This window comes from Cervus elaphus, chromosome 16 (genome assembly GCF_910594005.1).
Source record: "Cervus elaphus chromosome 16, mCerEla1.1, whole genome shotgun sequence".
Taxonomy (NCBI): domain Eukaryota; kingdom Metazoa; phylum Chordata; class Mammalia; order Artiodactyla; family Cervidae; genus Cervus; species Cervus elaphus.
Window position 1 is genome coordinate 21378408 of NC_057830.1, and position 14761 is coordinate 21393168.

A 14761-nucleotide genomic window follows, 5' to 3' on the forward strand; every position below is an offset into this window, starting at 1 on the left:
TGCAATGTTGTGCCGCAGAACTCATCCGTAGGACAGCCAGAGCTATTTATTAATGTGCGTCTAATGTGCGGAGAAGGCAATGGCACCCCACTCCAGTGCTCCTGCCTGGAAATTCCCATGGGTGGAGGAGCCTGGTGGGCTGCAGTCCGTGGGGTCTGGAAGAGTCAGACACGGCTGAGTGACTTCCCTTTCACTTTTCACTTTCATGCATTGGAGGAGGCAATGGCAACCCACTCCAGTGTTCTTGCCTGGAGAATCCCAGGGATGGGGGAGCCTGGTGGGCTGCCGTCTATGGGGTTGCACAGGGTCAGACACGACTGAAGTGACTTAAAAGCATCAAAGCAAGTAACACAGACTAGGAAGATGAAAAAAATATTTACTTCATTAATTACATATTTGGAAAACAAAAAACAATTATGTTACAATCTGAGTACTTTAAACCTGGGTTTTCTAGCACCCAAGGTCTGCATTCACTCCTCTTGGCTACTTACTATCCAAATAACCTTGGACAGTTTGTTTGATAGCTGAAAAATGGGCTAAGAGTGGGTTAACTACTCTTCTGTTACATCTCAACTTCTTTGAAAAATACAGACAGTAATATCTACACTTCATTGGCTTCTGGTGAGGATTTAAACATAAAGTCACCTCACACACTTGTGTGGCCCACAGTAGGTATTTGAAAATCATTACTTCTTTTTCCAATGTTGATACAATACTTTAGTCTCTGTATGTAGACAAGCACCTCACCAACTGTGGTGACAATCTTCAGTTGATGCTGTCATCTTAGCCACACTGCACTTGGAAGTAATATGACCTCAGAATACTAGTTCCGATGTTTCTGGCTTCCACGCCTACAATGCTCATACCGTCACTCTCCACATGAGTAAACCCACTGTGAAGGAAGGGACATGCTACATGTTAACTTTGGAAAAGGGCAAATGTTTAAGTCATAAAGCTTTTACACGAAGATGGAGCTCAATCTTGTATGCTCTCCACCCAGTCCACCCCATCTGTGAGTATACTGGGCTTTGACTTGAGGCTTTGACTTGAGGACCTATGTTCATTTGTATCAAGTAGCAAAAATCTTCACATTCTTGAGTGTGATCAGTTCGAGGTCCTCCTGATGGTAGCTGCCTGAATCACAATGATTCCAGCTACTCTGGAAACTTCTCCTGATACAGGAGCTGGGGGTACCTCATCCAATCTGGGCAGGTCAGAGTCATTTCTCCAAAATTTAGAATTACTATCAATTCCTAACCAGTCTCAGTGAAGGAGATGTAACCGCAGGAGCCAATGGGGCCTTCAGTTTCCACAAACATATAATGCTGCTCTGCTGCACCACAGAAAAACGGAGCAAGTGTGCAGAGAAGCAAACCAACAAACAAAAATAAGAACTAACAAACCAACAAACAAACACAGAACTGCCTGAGTTTCCCACAGAAGCCCACTTTTTGTCTATAGATTGCTTCTGACACTAGCTTTGGCTTTCATGAACTACCTTTCAGCTTAGAGTAAATCCCATGATGACTTACTCAGCTTAAGAGATTAATAAACCACTACAATACTGTGAAGTAATTAGCCTCCAATTAAAAGAAATTAATTTTAAAAAACACATCTAGTGCAAACAACCACCAAAAAAAGAGATTAATAACAAGAGTGGAATGTGGCAGTTTGCAGACTGTGTCAGAAAACTGCAGGATTGGGTTGGAAAATTGCAGGACTGGCTGGTCTACGTGGGGCTGAGCAGGGCAACAACTGCTCCCTGATACAAGCAGTCAGTCAGCAGTCTCCTTGGTTTGTTAGCAATTAAGGTTGAACTAGCACCTATCTTCTTTCTTTTTCTCTTTATAGACTTTCTCTTCATCTTCCCACACCCCCTCCCTCATCTTTAGTAAATGTGCAGAACTCTCTAACTATCACTAAAACCCAGTTTTAAATAATTTCCATTGGCCCAAAAAGATCTGTTGTAGCCATCTGCAGTAAATCCCATCTTACCCCCAACCCTGGGCAGCAGTAATTGACCTTCTGTTCCTATAGACTTGCCTTTTCTATATGTACCACATTAAAGGAATCATTCAATATGTGACCTTACACATTTGGCTTCTTTCACCAGCACAATATGTTGGCAGTTCACCTACATGTATGTCATATGCCATTCCTCTTCACAGATGAATAAAACTCCCCTGTATGGATGCACCATAGTGGATTTATCCATTTACCAGTTGATGGGCATCTGCACTGTTTGCACTTTTAGGGTGTTCTGAATAAATCTGCTAAGAGCATTCAAGTACAAGTCTCTGTAGACATGTTTTATTTCTCCTAGGGGTATGCTGCTAGGTTTGCTATTAAATTTATGTTTAACACACCTGTTTTCTTTGGAAAATCAGAGTATGTATTCACAGATCATAACATTTTAGGAAACTGAAAAGCTCCTAAAAAGTAATGAAAAGATAGATGAAATGCAGTCCATAGCTGCCCATCTTGTGGGGATCAACACAGAGCTAGGTTGCTGCGTTTATGATTGCTAAGTGAAGCCCTCAAAGAGAAATTACCACTTGCATCAACTAAGGATTTCTGAAGAATCTGTTATGAATTGGGAAAGAGCAGAATTCAAGGTTGTAATACATTCCAGGGTTCTGATTAAAGCACATTTATGTTTCTAAGTGTGCTATGCTCATTGAGAACAGTGTCATTTCAGTGAATGGATCTGTTTACCATCCTATAAAATGGGTGTGTTAGTCACTCAGTCGTGTCTTGACTCTTGCAACCTCATGGACTATAGCCCACCAGGGTCCTCTATCCATGGAATCCTCCAGGCAAGAATAGCCATTCCCTTCTCCAGGGACTCTTCCTGATCCAGGGATCAAATCTGGGTCTCCTGTACTGCAGGTGAATTCTTTACCATCTGAGCCACCAGGGAAGCCTCAAAATAGCACAGTTTAAAAACACATATAAAGCAGCAGTTTCTGGAACTTCCCTGGTGGCTCAGTGGCTAAGAATATGCCTGCCAACAATATAGGGGACACACGTTTGTTCCCTGGTCCAGGAAGATCCAACGTGCCACAAGGCAACAAAGCCCATGAGCCACAATTACTAAGCCCATACTCTAGAGCCTGAGCTCTGCAACAAGAGAAGCCACTGCAACTGGAAAAAGCCTGCATGCAGCAATGAAGACCCAGCACAGAGGTAAGTAAATAAATAGTAATTAAATAAATAAGAAGTTTCTAATTGTGCACAATTAATATTTCAGTGAATGAATGTGTTCTGCTTTGTGTAATGCATGTAGAGCAGTGTTTAAAAACGTGTAAAAAAGAAGTTTCTACAAGTGCTACTTGCTAACTAAGTTGACAACAGTGTTCTTTCAGTGAAAAGATGTTCTAACCATTCAGTAATGATATAGGGAATTCTTTAAAGGCACATATAAAAAAGGGAAAGAAAAAAAAGCACATCTTGGGAGACCAACATCACTGGCAAGCTCTTCAGTGGCCTCCTTCCAGTGGCACCAAGTGTTTGTTCGCACATATGTCTCCTGCCACTGGAGGGAAAAAATCATTACTGAGGGGTCATGAGTGGATGTGGGGCATGTAATCAGGGCCTCCACTGGCCTGAGGGGCTTGCTTCACTAAGGCTGGCCTGCAGCCTAGGTACAGACAGAACAGAGCAAGGCCACCTCTCCTGAGCACAGGGGAGGGTAGATAGCGACATATCAGGGTCTTCAGTAGGAAATATACAGCCCCTCATGGCCTGCAGTGTGGAGATGGAATGTTACGGCTCTCAAACTCAGCAACTAGGTAGGTTTGTTATACTGGAGTGGGTTGCCATTTCCTTCTCCCGGGGATCTTCCTGGCCCAGGGATCAAACCTGGGTCTCCTGAACTGCAGGCAGAAGCTTTACCATCTGAGCTACTAGGGAAGCAGGTTTGTTATAGGAATCTTTAATTGTAAAAATATTTAGTTTGGGGCGTTGTATTTTTTTTTTTTATTAATACTGTAAGATGTTTGCCACGGGAGGCTGAATTAATCCCATAACTCATGACAAGTCACTGATGGTTATGAAGTAGGAGGTGTTACCATAAGTAACCCAGTGAAATAGACAGTCTGGAAGCCCTGTCCTTACTTTGCAGGACTTACTCTGATTAAGAAAAAACATGTCATCCCCAAATTCTGGGCTACCCTGGTAGGTCAGCTGGTGAAGAATCCACCTGCAATGCAGGAGACCCTGGTTCCACTCCTGGGTCTGGAAGATCTCCTGGGGAAGGGACAGGCTACCCACTCCAGTATTCTTGGGCTTCCCTGGTGGCTCAGGCAGTGAAGATTCACCTGCAATGCAGGAGACCTGGGTTTGATCCCTGGGTTGAAAGATCCCCTGGAGGAGGGCATGGTAACCCACTCCAGTATTCTTGCCTGGAGAATCCCCAGGGACAGAGGAGCCTGGTGGGCTACAGTCCATGGGGTTGCAAAGAGTCAGACATGACTGAGCGACTAAGGACTGCATCCCCAATTCTAATTGTAAACCACAGCACAAAAACCACATTCTCTCCAACTTTTACAGTCTTGCCCCTACAGCCACCTAAGTTTGGTAAACGGACCTGGCGTTGTGCAGGTTACAGAAGTAGGCTAAGGGCTGCATCCAGGCTGACCCTGGCTTCTGTGCACCCCTGTGGGCCTTTGGGCAAAACCCACATCGCTGATTTCATCTGGGAAATGTGGGTGATGCTAACTGCAGGTGGTGGCTTTGTCTATTAAAAGAGATAATGCAAATGATGCATAGTGTAGCATCTTTTTTTAAAAACAGAGGCTAAATATGAACAGTGACTTGCCTCAGGTCGCCATATAGGGAGAGGCAGGCTGGGCTAAGACCCCAAGTCCCATTCACATTCTTGCCAATGGTATCCTCCTGCTGAGGGACCAGGAGAGGCCAATTTGTAGGTAACATTTAAAAAGTCAGAAGCAATTACCTGGCCCATCTGTGAGACCCACCCAGCAAATGATAGCAGCTCTTGAGGACGGGAAATTTATTCTCCTTGTTCCACATGTAGACTCGCAGGGAGAGGTCGAAGGAAGAGGTTATGACTCGAGTCTGGTCCTTGAAACGAAAAACCAAGTGAGGCAGGGATGTGGGCTCCAAGGCATGGAGCCACGAGGCTGGCAGCAGGCGGGCGAGGGGCCACACTCACCACCCACATGGACGTGATGGGCCTCTGGTGGTCCTGAAAGGCCACCAGCTGCAGGCCGTGAATGGTGAAGAGCACCAGCTCCGAGCCGGACACCAGCAGGATCACCTGGGAGCCGTGGCTCTTCATGAGGTGAGGAGGCATCATGGTATCTGGCAGCAGGAAGCTCGCGATCTGTTGTGCTTTTTGAAATAAAGGCACAGAGATTGTCATGTCTTAGTAGCAGCTGGGGGTCTGGAATAGACATGCCTCACCTACGAGGATGTGGAATAATGAAAAGAGCAACGGCTTTGTGTCACATCTGCAGTCAATCCTGACCCATGCATTTACTCCCCTAGTCTACTGGTCATCAGCTCTCAAACGTGGATTGTGCTGCTTCACAGGGGGACTGTGAGGTTCAAGGCCATATGCACACGGGAGTGACAGTATCGGCCCACGGTACTATCCAGGGCTGAGGCTTCCACCCTGCTCTCTGCCCTTCCCCACCTAAGACAGGGCGATGCAAGACATGACCACATGAGAACTATGACATTTATGACATCTGCTGAAAACTACTGTTGAAGATTCTTTTATACTGTACAGCATTCCTTGTTTAAAAAACATTAATTTGATCATTTCCTTATGGAGTTTACGTAGCACCAGGAAAATAAAATTACCTCTTTTGAAGAGTTCATGCGTTTTCTCGTATCAGACAAGGGATTATATTACACATCCTGTTTCCCTTTTTTTCCTCGGCTGCCAGGAAGCTCAGAGTAAAATTTATGGTCAAATGATGATAGGAAAACAAATGAACATAATACAAAGGAAAAAATGCTAAGGAACAAAGAAAAGGCCTATTGGGGTAATGTGGGGTTTGGAAAACAGAGGAGACAGGAAAGGACAAAGATGTGGGTCTTATTTTCCTACTGGATTAGGAGCTCCTTAGGGAAGAGGCAGTTGTGGCTTTTATTCATCTCTGTGTGCACTCAGTGCTGAGAGTGGTGACTCTGACACAGTTGTAAAAGGAGAGGTGGGGATGAATGGAAGCAGAGAAGGGAGAAGAGTGGACAGCAGTTAACATCTGAATCCCACGGCCATGCAGAGGGCCCCAACACACAGCAAGTGTTCACCACTCCACCAGCCCACAAAATCACAACTAGAAAACATTTGTGGGGTCACTATGATTCACTGAGAGGAAAGAAAAAGTGCCCCAAAGGAAACTTGAGGAATCTGTGCTTGAAGCATTGTAAGGAAGTGGTGGTGACATGGGGATCCTTACCGAGAATGTCCGCTCTATCCCTGGGCTTTCTGGTCCCTAGCTCATAGGTGGTGATGACCAACTGCATGCCGTTGTCATTTCTGTGCATCACCATCAGCCTGGCTGCCTCGTCGGGGGCCCAGCAGGCTCTGGACGTCAGCCAGATGGGGAGAGTGGCGGAGGCAGGAGTCTCTTCTTCCGACCGGCACAGCAAGGACTGAGTGTAGAACACCTGGGGAAACAGCGCCACACGTCTCATCGCCGGTGAGGGAGACTTCTCCAGCCAGGAGCACTCCAAAAGCCCCCACTAGACCACATCCACGGTGACTGTACTGGGTCTCACAGGGTGCCTCATGTGGACCCGCCTTTCTCAAACGCCCTTACCAGGGAAAAGAGGTTAACCCCACCCCATGTCTGGCCCTGCTGGAAAGATCTTGGCACACCAGTCCCAGTGAGGTCACCATTATGGGTGAATCAAATAAATGGATTTTCTTTTCCTGAGCGCCTGTCATCATCTTGCTTCTGCCTTCAATGTCTTCCTCCATACTCCTTTCCTATCTTCTTGCAGTCTGGCTCCAAACCCCTTCTTGGTCCCTGGAACTGATGCAAGGCTGCCCACCAATCCTATGGCCTCTCTCCTTTGGCTTCCCAACCTGACCCCCGGCCTCCCAACTCCCAGGTCCCGTCACTGCCAGTTCCGTCCAGCTTGGCCACTGCTTCTCTTTCTCTGTCCTTCCTTGCTCACTGATCCCGGTATGTCTCAAGACCCTCTCCAGCTGCCTGCTTTTTACTCCAGTCTAATTTTCCAATTCAGGCTTTCTGGGTGGCTCAGTGGTAACCCACCTGCCAAGATAGGAGACACAGAAGATGCAGGTTTGATCCCTGGGTTGGGTAAATCCTCCGGGGTAGGACATGACAACCCACTCCAGTATTCTTGCCTGGGAAATCTCACTAACAGAGGAGCCTGGCAGTCACAAAGAGCTGGACACAACTGAACGACAAAGCTTATGGGCGTACCAGCACACACACACACACACACACACACACACATGGGCGTACCAGCGCGCACACACACACACACACACGGGCGTACCAGCACACACACACACACACACACTTTCTTTTTCAATTCAGACCCTGGCACTCAGCCTGAGCATCTCTGAGTCCATGAATCACTGGCAGAGGCAGCCATTCTCACAGGCAAGCTGTGTATGGGCCTCCAGGTAATGGATACAGTCCCCACGCTGTCAGCATCTCCTCCATGCTGGCCCACTGTCTTCCTTCCTCTTGTTGAAGCCTGTTCTCAGGCCACCAATACCTCATGAGCATTTCCACCAGGACGTCCCAAACCTTTTCAAACTCTGTCATCTCCAGTCAGGTAGCTGACCCCCTCCAGCCTGTGGGCAACACGGGAGCCTGGAAAGAACAGAGGCTCCTGGGCGAGGCCGCCATGGCCATCGGCTCAGCTGGTGGCCCTGAGAAGGCAGTCACGGCTGTGAAAGGTCAAAGATGACTCATCATCACCCATGCAGGCTGTGCGGTTTGGTCTTACATGAGAAGCTGCACCCCCCAGATGCACCCCAAAAGCCTAGGGCACAGGACCCACCACCCCCCTGAGGCAAGGGACACAGCCCGCCACTGACCTCGGGGCTCAAGTCTGAGTTCTGGGTTGACGCGAACACCCACTGCCGGTCAGGTGAGCAGAGAAGACTGGTGGGGTTGCCAGGAAACACGCTGACTCTGGAGAGCAGCTGCAGCCAGGGCACCGTGAGTGTGTAGACTGCCCCTTCAGCACAGGTGGCCTGCAAGCGACAGGACAAAACGGGATCAAGAGCCACAAAGAACCAGAAAGTGTCCAAGGAGATAAACAAAGGTCTAAGAAACACAGAAATGAAGTTCCTACAGAAGAAAAGTCAAATAATTAACAGACTAACACTGAAAATCCATGTACAAGGACTTCCCTGCTGGTCCAGTGGTAAAGAACCCGCCTTCCAATCCGCAGGGGACGTGGGTGTGAACCCTGACCGGGGAACCATGATCCCACATGCCACTGAGCAACTAAGCCTGAGCACCGAACCTACTGAGTCCATGTGCTGCAACAAACACGTGGCGCAGTCAAAAAACAAACAAAATTCATGTCCAATGAAACTTTCTGCAAATAAATCCTGGGGAAGCTGAGCTGGGTTGGTCACCACAGACACATCACAATACAGCTAACTACCAGGCTTTAAATATTTCAAAAAATCCTTTAGGCCTTTGATTTTTAAAACTACTAACAAGAGAAGTAAGGGTGGCAGTAGACTTTTTCAACAGAAACACTGTGGCATAACATTTTCACAAAATTCAAGGAAAGCATGAGCCAGGGATGCAGTGTCCAGCCTGGTCACTCTTTAAGCCCCTAGACTACAGAACCACAATGCTAATGCAAGAACTGCATTCATGGGCCCTTCCTCGGGCCCTGACCAGGGGATGCGCTTCATCAAATCACAAGATACAACGCAAATGTCACCAAAAGAACTGGTGGTGTTATGAAATACATTAAACTATAAATCAAAGAGCTAATTAAAAAAAAAAGGTAGACACAAGAGAAGAACAGGTTTAAATATTTTATGTTCTCAAAAAGCTGAAAATAATACATCTTTTAAAAGTGAGAAGGATCAAAATAGAATAACTCACTGACTGCCATGGGAGTAAAGATAACAAAACAGGTGACAGGCCTAAATAAGGAAAAAGGAGAAAGAAAGTGTTAAGATGCAGAAAACTGGGGCTTCCTTGGTGGTCCAGTGGCTAAGACTCCCCATTCCCAATGCAGAGGGCCTGGGTTTGATCCCTGTTCAGGGAACTAGAACCTGCACGCCTCAACTAGGAGTCCACATGCTGCAACTAAAGATCTGAAGTGCCACAACTAAGACTTGGTGCAGCCAAGTTAGGGCTTCCCAGGTGGTGCAAGGGTAAACAATCCGTTTGCCAATGCAGGAGACACAAGAGACTTGGGTTTGATCCCTGGGTTGGGAAGATCCCTTGGAATAGGAAGTGGCAACCTGCTCCAGTATTCTTGCCTGAGAATCCCATGGACAGAGGAGCCTGGCAGGCTACTGTCCATGGGGTCACAAAGAGTTAGACATGACTGAAAACATGCAGCCAAATAAAAGAAAAAATTACATTCTGCTAATGACATGATGGTGTGGAATGTCTCTCCATGTGCTAATGACCATCTGATTATATTCTTTTGAGAATGCTCAAACTACCGCACAACTGCACTCATCACACACACCCGCAAAGTAATGCTCAAAATTCTCCAAGACAGGCTTCAACAGTACATAAACCATGAACTTCCAGATGTTCAAGCTGGATTTAGAAAAGGCAGAGGAACCAGAGATCAAATTGCCAATATCCGCTGGATCATCGAGAAAGCAAGAGAGTTCCAGAAAAACATCTACTTCTGCTTTATTGACTGAAGCCACGAAATTAAGAGACACTTGCTACTTGGAAGAAAAGCTGTGATGAACCTAGACAGCATATTAAAAAGCAGAGACATTACTTTGCCAACAATGATCCGTGTAGTCAAAGAATGGTTTTTTCCAGTAGTCATGTCATGTGAGAGTTGGACCATAAAGGCTGAACTCCAAAGATTGATGCTTTGGAACTGTGGTGTTGGAAAAGACTCTTGAGAGTCCCTTGGACTGCAAGGGGATCAAACCAGTCAGTCCTAAAGGACGTTAATCTTGAATATTCATTAGAAGGACTGATGCTAAAGCCGAAGCTCCAATACTCTGGCCACCTGATGCGAAGAACTGACTCATTAGAAAAAACCCTGATGCTGGGAGAGATTGAAGGCAGGAGGAGAGGGGATGAGAGAGGACAAGATGGTTGGATTGCATCCTTGATTCAATGGACATGAGTTTGAGCAAACTCCAGGAGATGGTGAAGGACAGGGAAGCCTGGCATACTGCAGTCCATGGTGTTGCAAAGAGTTGGACACAACTGAGCGACTGAACAGCAGCAACTGCCCGCTCAATAGTGAAGACTGCTGCTATGTCCTGCCTGCTCCCTGCTGCCGTGGTAGAATGTCACTTAAGGGCCTTGCTTCAGATATAAGCTCCCCCATCCATTAAACCACTGCTGACTCCAGACTCTTGTCTTGAGGCTGCGTAAGTGGGTAGGGTGCAGACCAAGAGTAATAGGAGAATGTATCGTTTTGTATTTACAAAGAAATTGCCATGCATGCACTATGCAGCATACATAGGAATAATTTCTGTGTAAATATACATAGAAGTGCATTTGACTTTTGTATAGTTACCTGTATCTAACAGCCTTGCTAAATTGCCTGTTAATTCTTTGGTAAAAAAGAAAAAATTTTTAAATTATTTTTTGCCCACATTGTGTGGCTTGCGGGACCTTCCCCAACTAGGGATTAAACCTGTGCCCCTTGTACTAGCAGTGCAGAGTCTTAACCATTTGCTCACCAGGGAAGTTCAACCTATTAATTCTAACTGTTAAGACACACAAAGGACTAGCTGTGTAGTAAAAAATGAACAAATCCAATTTCATCAAGTTTAGAACTTTTGCTCTTTAGAAGACGTTGTTAAGAAAAACAAAAGGCAAGCTTCAGACTGGAATAATGTATTTCCCATGTATAAACTGGAGAAGGAAGTGGCAACCCACCCCAGTATTCTTGCCTGGAAAATCCTATGGACGGAAGAGCTTGGTAGGCTACAGTTCATGGGGTCACAGAGTCAGACACGACTGAGCGACTTCACTTTCATAATAAACAAGACACAGGACTGTGTCCAGAATATATAAAGAATTGGTACCAATCAGGAAAAGGGACACAACACAGCTTTTAAATTATGCAGAGGATCTGAACACTCCTCAGTTCAGTTCAGTTGCGTCCAACTCTTTGCGACCCCATGGACTGCAGCACACCAGGCTTCCCTGTCCATCACAAACTCCCGGAGCTTATTCAAACTCATGTCCATCAAGTCAGTGATGCCATCCAACCATCTCATCCTCTGTCGTCCCCTTCTCCTCCCGCCTTCAATCTTTTCCAGCATCAGGGTCTTTTTCAGTGAGTCAGTTCTTCACATCATGTGGCCATAGTATTGGAGTTTCAGTTTCAGCATCAGTCCTCCCAATGAATATTCAGGACTTACTTCCTTTAGGATGGACTGGTTGGATCTCCTTGCAGTCCAAGGGACTCTCAAGAGTCTTCTCCAACACCACAGTTCAAAAGCATCAATTCTTCAGCGTTGAGCTTTCTTTACAGTCCAACTCTCACATCCATACTTAACTACTGGGAAAACCATAGCTTTGACTACACGGATCATTGTCGGCAAAGCAATGTCTCTGCTTTTTAGCCTGCTGTCTAGGTTGGTCATAACTTTTCTCCCAAGGAGCAAGCGTCTTTTAATTTCATGGCTGCAGTCACCATCTGTAGTGATTTTGGAGCCCAAGAAACTAAAGCCTCTCACTGTTTTCCCATCTATTTGCCATGAAGTGATGAGACCGGATGCCCTGATCTTAGTTTTTTGAATGTTGAGTTTTAAGCCAGCCTTTCCACTCTCCTCTTTCACCTTCATCAAGAGGCTCTTTATCTTTAGTTCCTCTTCACTTTCTGCCATTAAAGGTGGTGTCATCTGCATATCTAAGGTTATTGGTATTTCTCCCGGCAATCTTGATCCCAGCTTGTGCTTCATCTAGCCTGGCATTTCACATGATGTACTCTGCCTAGAAGTTAAATAAGCAGGGTGACAATATACAGCCTTGATGTACTCCTTTTCCCATTTGGAACCAGTCTGTTGTTCCATGTCCAATTGTAACTGTTGCTTCTTGACCTGCATACAGATTTCTCAGGAGGCAGGTCAGGTGGTTTGGTATTCCCATCTGTTTAAGAATTTTCCACAGTTTGTTGTGATCCACAGAGTCAAAGGGTTTAGCGTAGTCAATGAAACAGAAGTGTTTTTCTGGAATTCTCTTTTTCTATGATCCAGCATATGTTGGCAATTTGATCTCTGGTTCCTCTGCCTTTTCTAAATCCAGCTTGACCATCTGGAAGTTCTCAGTTCATGTACTGCTGAAATCTGGGTTGGAGAATTTTGAGCATTACTTTGCTAGCATGTGAGATGAGTGCAATTGTGGGGCAGTTTGAACATTCTTTGACATAGCCCTTCTTTGGGACTGGAATAAAAACTGATCTTTTCCAGTCCTGTGGCCACTGCTGTGTTTTCCATATTTGCTGGCATACGAATGCAGTTCTTTAACATTATCATCTTTTAGGATTTTAAATAGCTTAGCTGGAATTCCATCACGTCCACTAGCTTTGTTCACAGTGATGCTTCCTAAGGCCCACTTGACTTCACACTCCAGGATGCCTAGATCTAGGTAAGTGACCACACCATCATGGTTATCTGGGTCCTTAAGATGTTTTTTATATAGTTCTTCTGTGTATTCTTGCCACCTCTTCTTGGTATCTTTAGCTTCTGTTAGGTTCATACCATTTCTGTCCTTTACTGTGCCCATCTTTGCATGAAATATTCCCTTGATATCTCTTAATTTTCTTGAAGAGATTTCTAGTCTTTCCCATTTTATTGTTTTCCTCTATTTCTTTGCAATGTTCACATAGGAAGGCTTTCTTATCACTCCTTGCTATTGTTTGAAACTCTGCATTCAGATGGGTATGTCTTCCCTTTTCTCCTTTGCTTTTTGCTTTTGTTCTTTTCTCAGCTATTTGTAAGGCCTCCTCGGACAACCATTGTGCCTTTTTGCACTTCTTTTTCTTGGGGATGGTGTTGATCGCTGCTTCCTTGTACAATGTTACAAACCTCTGTCCATAGTTCTTCAGGCACTCTATCAGCTCTAATCCCTTGAATCTATTTATCATTTCCCACTGTATAACCGTAAGGGATTTGATTTAAAGTGTGTTAGTCGCTCAGTCATGTCAGACTCTTTGGGACCTCATGGACTGTAGCCCGCCAGACTCCTGTCTCCATGGGGTTCTCCAGGCAAGAATACTAGAGTGAATTGCTATTTCCTACTCCAGGGGATCTTCCTGACCCAGGGATCGAACTCACATCTCCCACACTGAAGGCAGATTTTTTACCATCTGAGCCACCAGGGAAGCCCAGGATTGTCTTTATTCAGACTTAATAATACAGTTTACTCATTTCCCTGCTTTCAGCCCTCTTGCGTCCCACTTCTTGCTCTTTCCTTCCCCTTTTTCTCTCCCGGCTGAAGACTGCTTTCCCAGGAAGGGCTTTATCATCAGCCTGTGTGCTCTCTGCTCTGGAGGCTCACGCTTCATTCAAGCCTGTTTCCGTCCCTCAAAACTCCTGCAACCCCTCCTGTCTATGGTCCAATTTATGGTTAGAGTTATGGAATTGATTTAGAGCATACCTTTATGGCCTAGTGGTTTTCCCTACTTTCTTCAATTTAAATCTGAATTTTGCAATTACATGTTCATAATCTGAGCCGCAGTCAGCTCCTGGTCTTGTTTTTACTGACTACATAGAGTTTCTCCATCTTTGGCTGCAAAGAATATAATCAATCTGATTTGATCAGATTGATCAATCAATCAATTAATCAGTACTGACCATCTGGTAATGTCCATGTATAGGAGGGGGGCCATATACAGAGATAACTGACATCAGGTTGGCTTGTCGGTTACCAGGGAAACCAGCAGAGGAGCCCGTCCCTTACCACCCGTTTGATAAGCTATCATGGAGAAGATGCTCTGATCTAAAGATGAGAATAATCACTAACTGGAGGTGGGGCAAGTATGTATTAGAGGGGAGAGTTGGTCATGTGAGTAGGGTGTAGGTGAAGAAGGGACTGGTCGAGCGAAGGATGTAGAGACAGCAGGACAAGAGCCATCTTGGGTAGCATGATCATACAATAATTTATGTTCTACATATACTGTATACTAGCAATGAAAAAAATTGGAAAAGTAATTTTAAAATAACATTAAGGGACTTGCCTCATGGTCCAGTCATTAAAACTCTGCCTCCCCATGCAGGGAATGTGAGTTCGATCCCTTGGGGAAGATCTTAAGATCCCACACACATGAGTGCTCAGTAACATCCAACTCTTTGGGAAGCAATAAGACTATAGCCTGCCAGTTTCCTCTGTCATAGAATTTCCCAGGCAGTAATACTGGAGTGTCCCATTTCCTGCTCCAGAGGACCTTCCTGAACCTAGGATTGAACCCATGTCTCCTGCATTGGGAGGTGGATTCTTAACCACCGCATCACCAGGGAAGCCATAAGATCCCACATGCCTCAGGGCAGCTAAGTCCGCGCCCCACAACTAATGAGCTGGCAGACTCTGGAGCCCGTGCGCCACAAGTGCTAACAGAG

The 14761-nt window shown here is 45.6% G+C and overlaps 1 protein-coding gene across 8 annotated transcripts in view; it reads right to left on the reverse strand.

The window, feature by feature from the left end:
- Nucleotides 1-356: 356 nt before the first annotated feature.
- CDK20 (cyclin dependent kinase 20) overlaps nucleotides 357-14761 on the reverse strand; it is a 47457-nt gene continuing 33052 nt past the window's right edge. For 4 of the 8 annotated variants that reach the window (XM_043927582.1, XM_043927585.1, XM_043927583.1 and 1 more), the window contains 5 exons: nucleotides 8054-8212; nucleotides 6432-6642; nucleotides 5177-5355; nucleotides 4958-5085; nucleotides 357-892 (listed from right to left, as the gene is read on the reverse strand). In XM_043927582.1, the coding sequence (XP_043783517.1) occupies nucleotides 784-892; nucleotides 4958-5085; nucleotides 5177-5355; nucleotides 6432-6642; nucleotides 8054-8212 (786 nt within the window). In that variant the 3' untranslated portion in view covers nucleotides 357-783. Of the gene's footprint in view, nucleotides 893-4957; nucleotides 5086-5176; nucleotides 5920-6431; nucleotides 6643-8053; nucleotides 8213-14761 lie in introns of those variants that run through there. The other 4 variants (XM_043927587.1, XM_043927589.1, XM_043927586.1 and 1 more) reach the window with 4 other exon arrangements.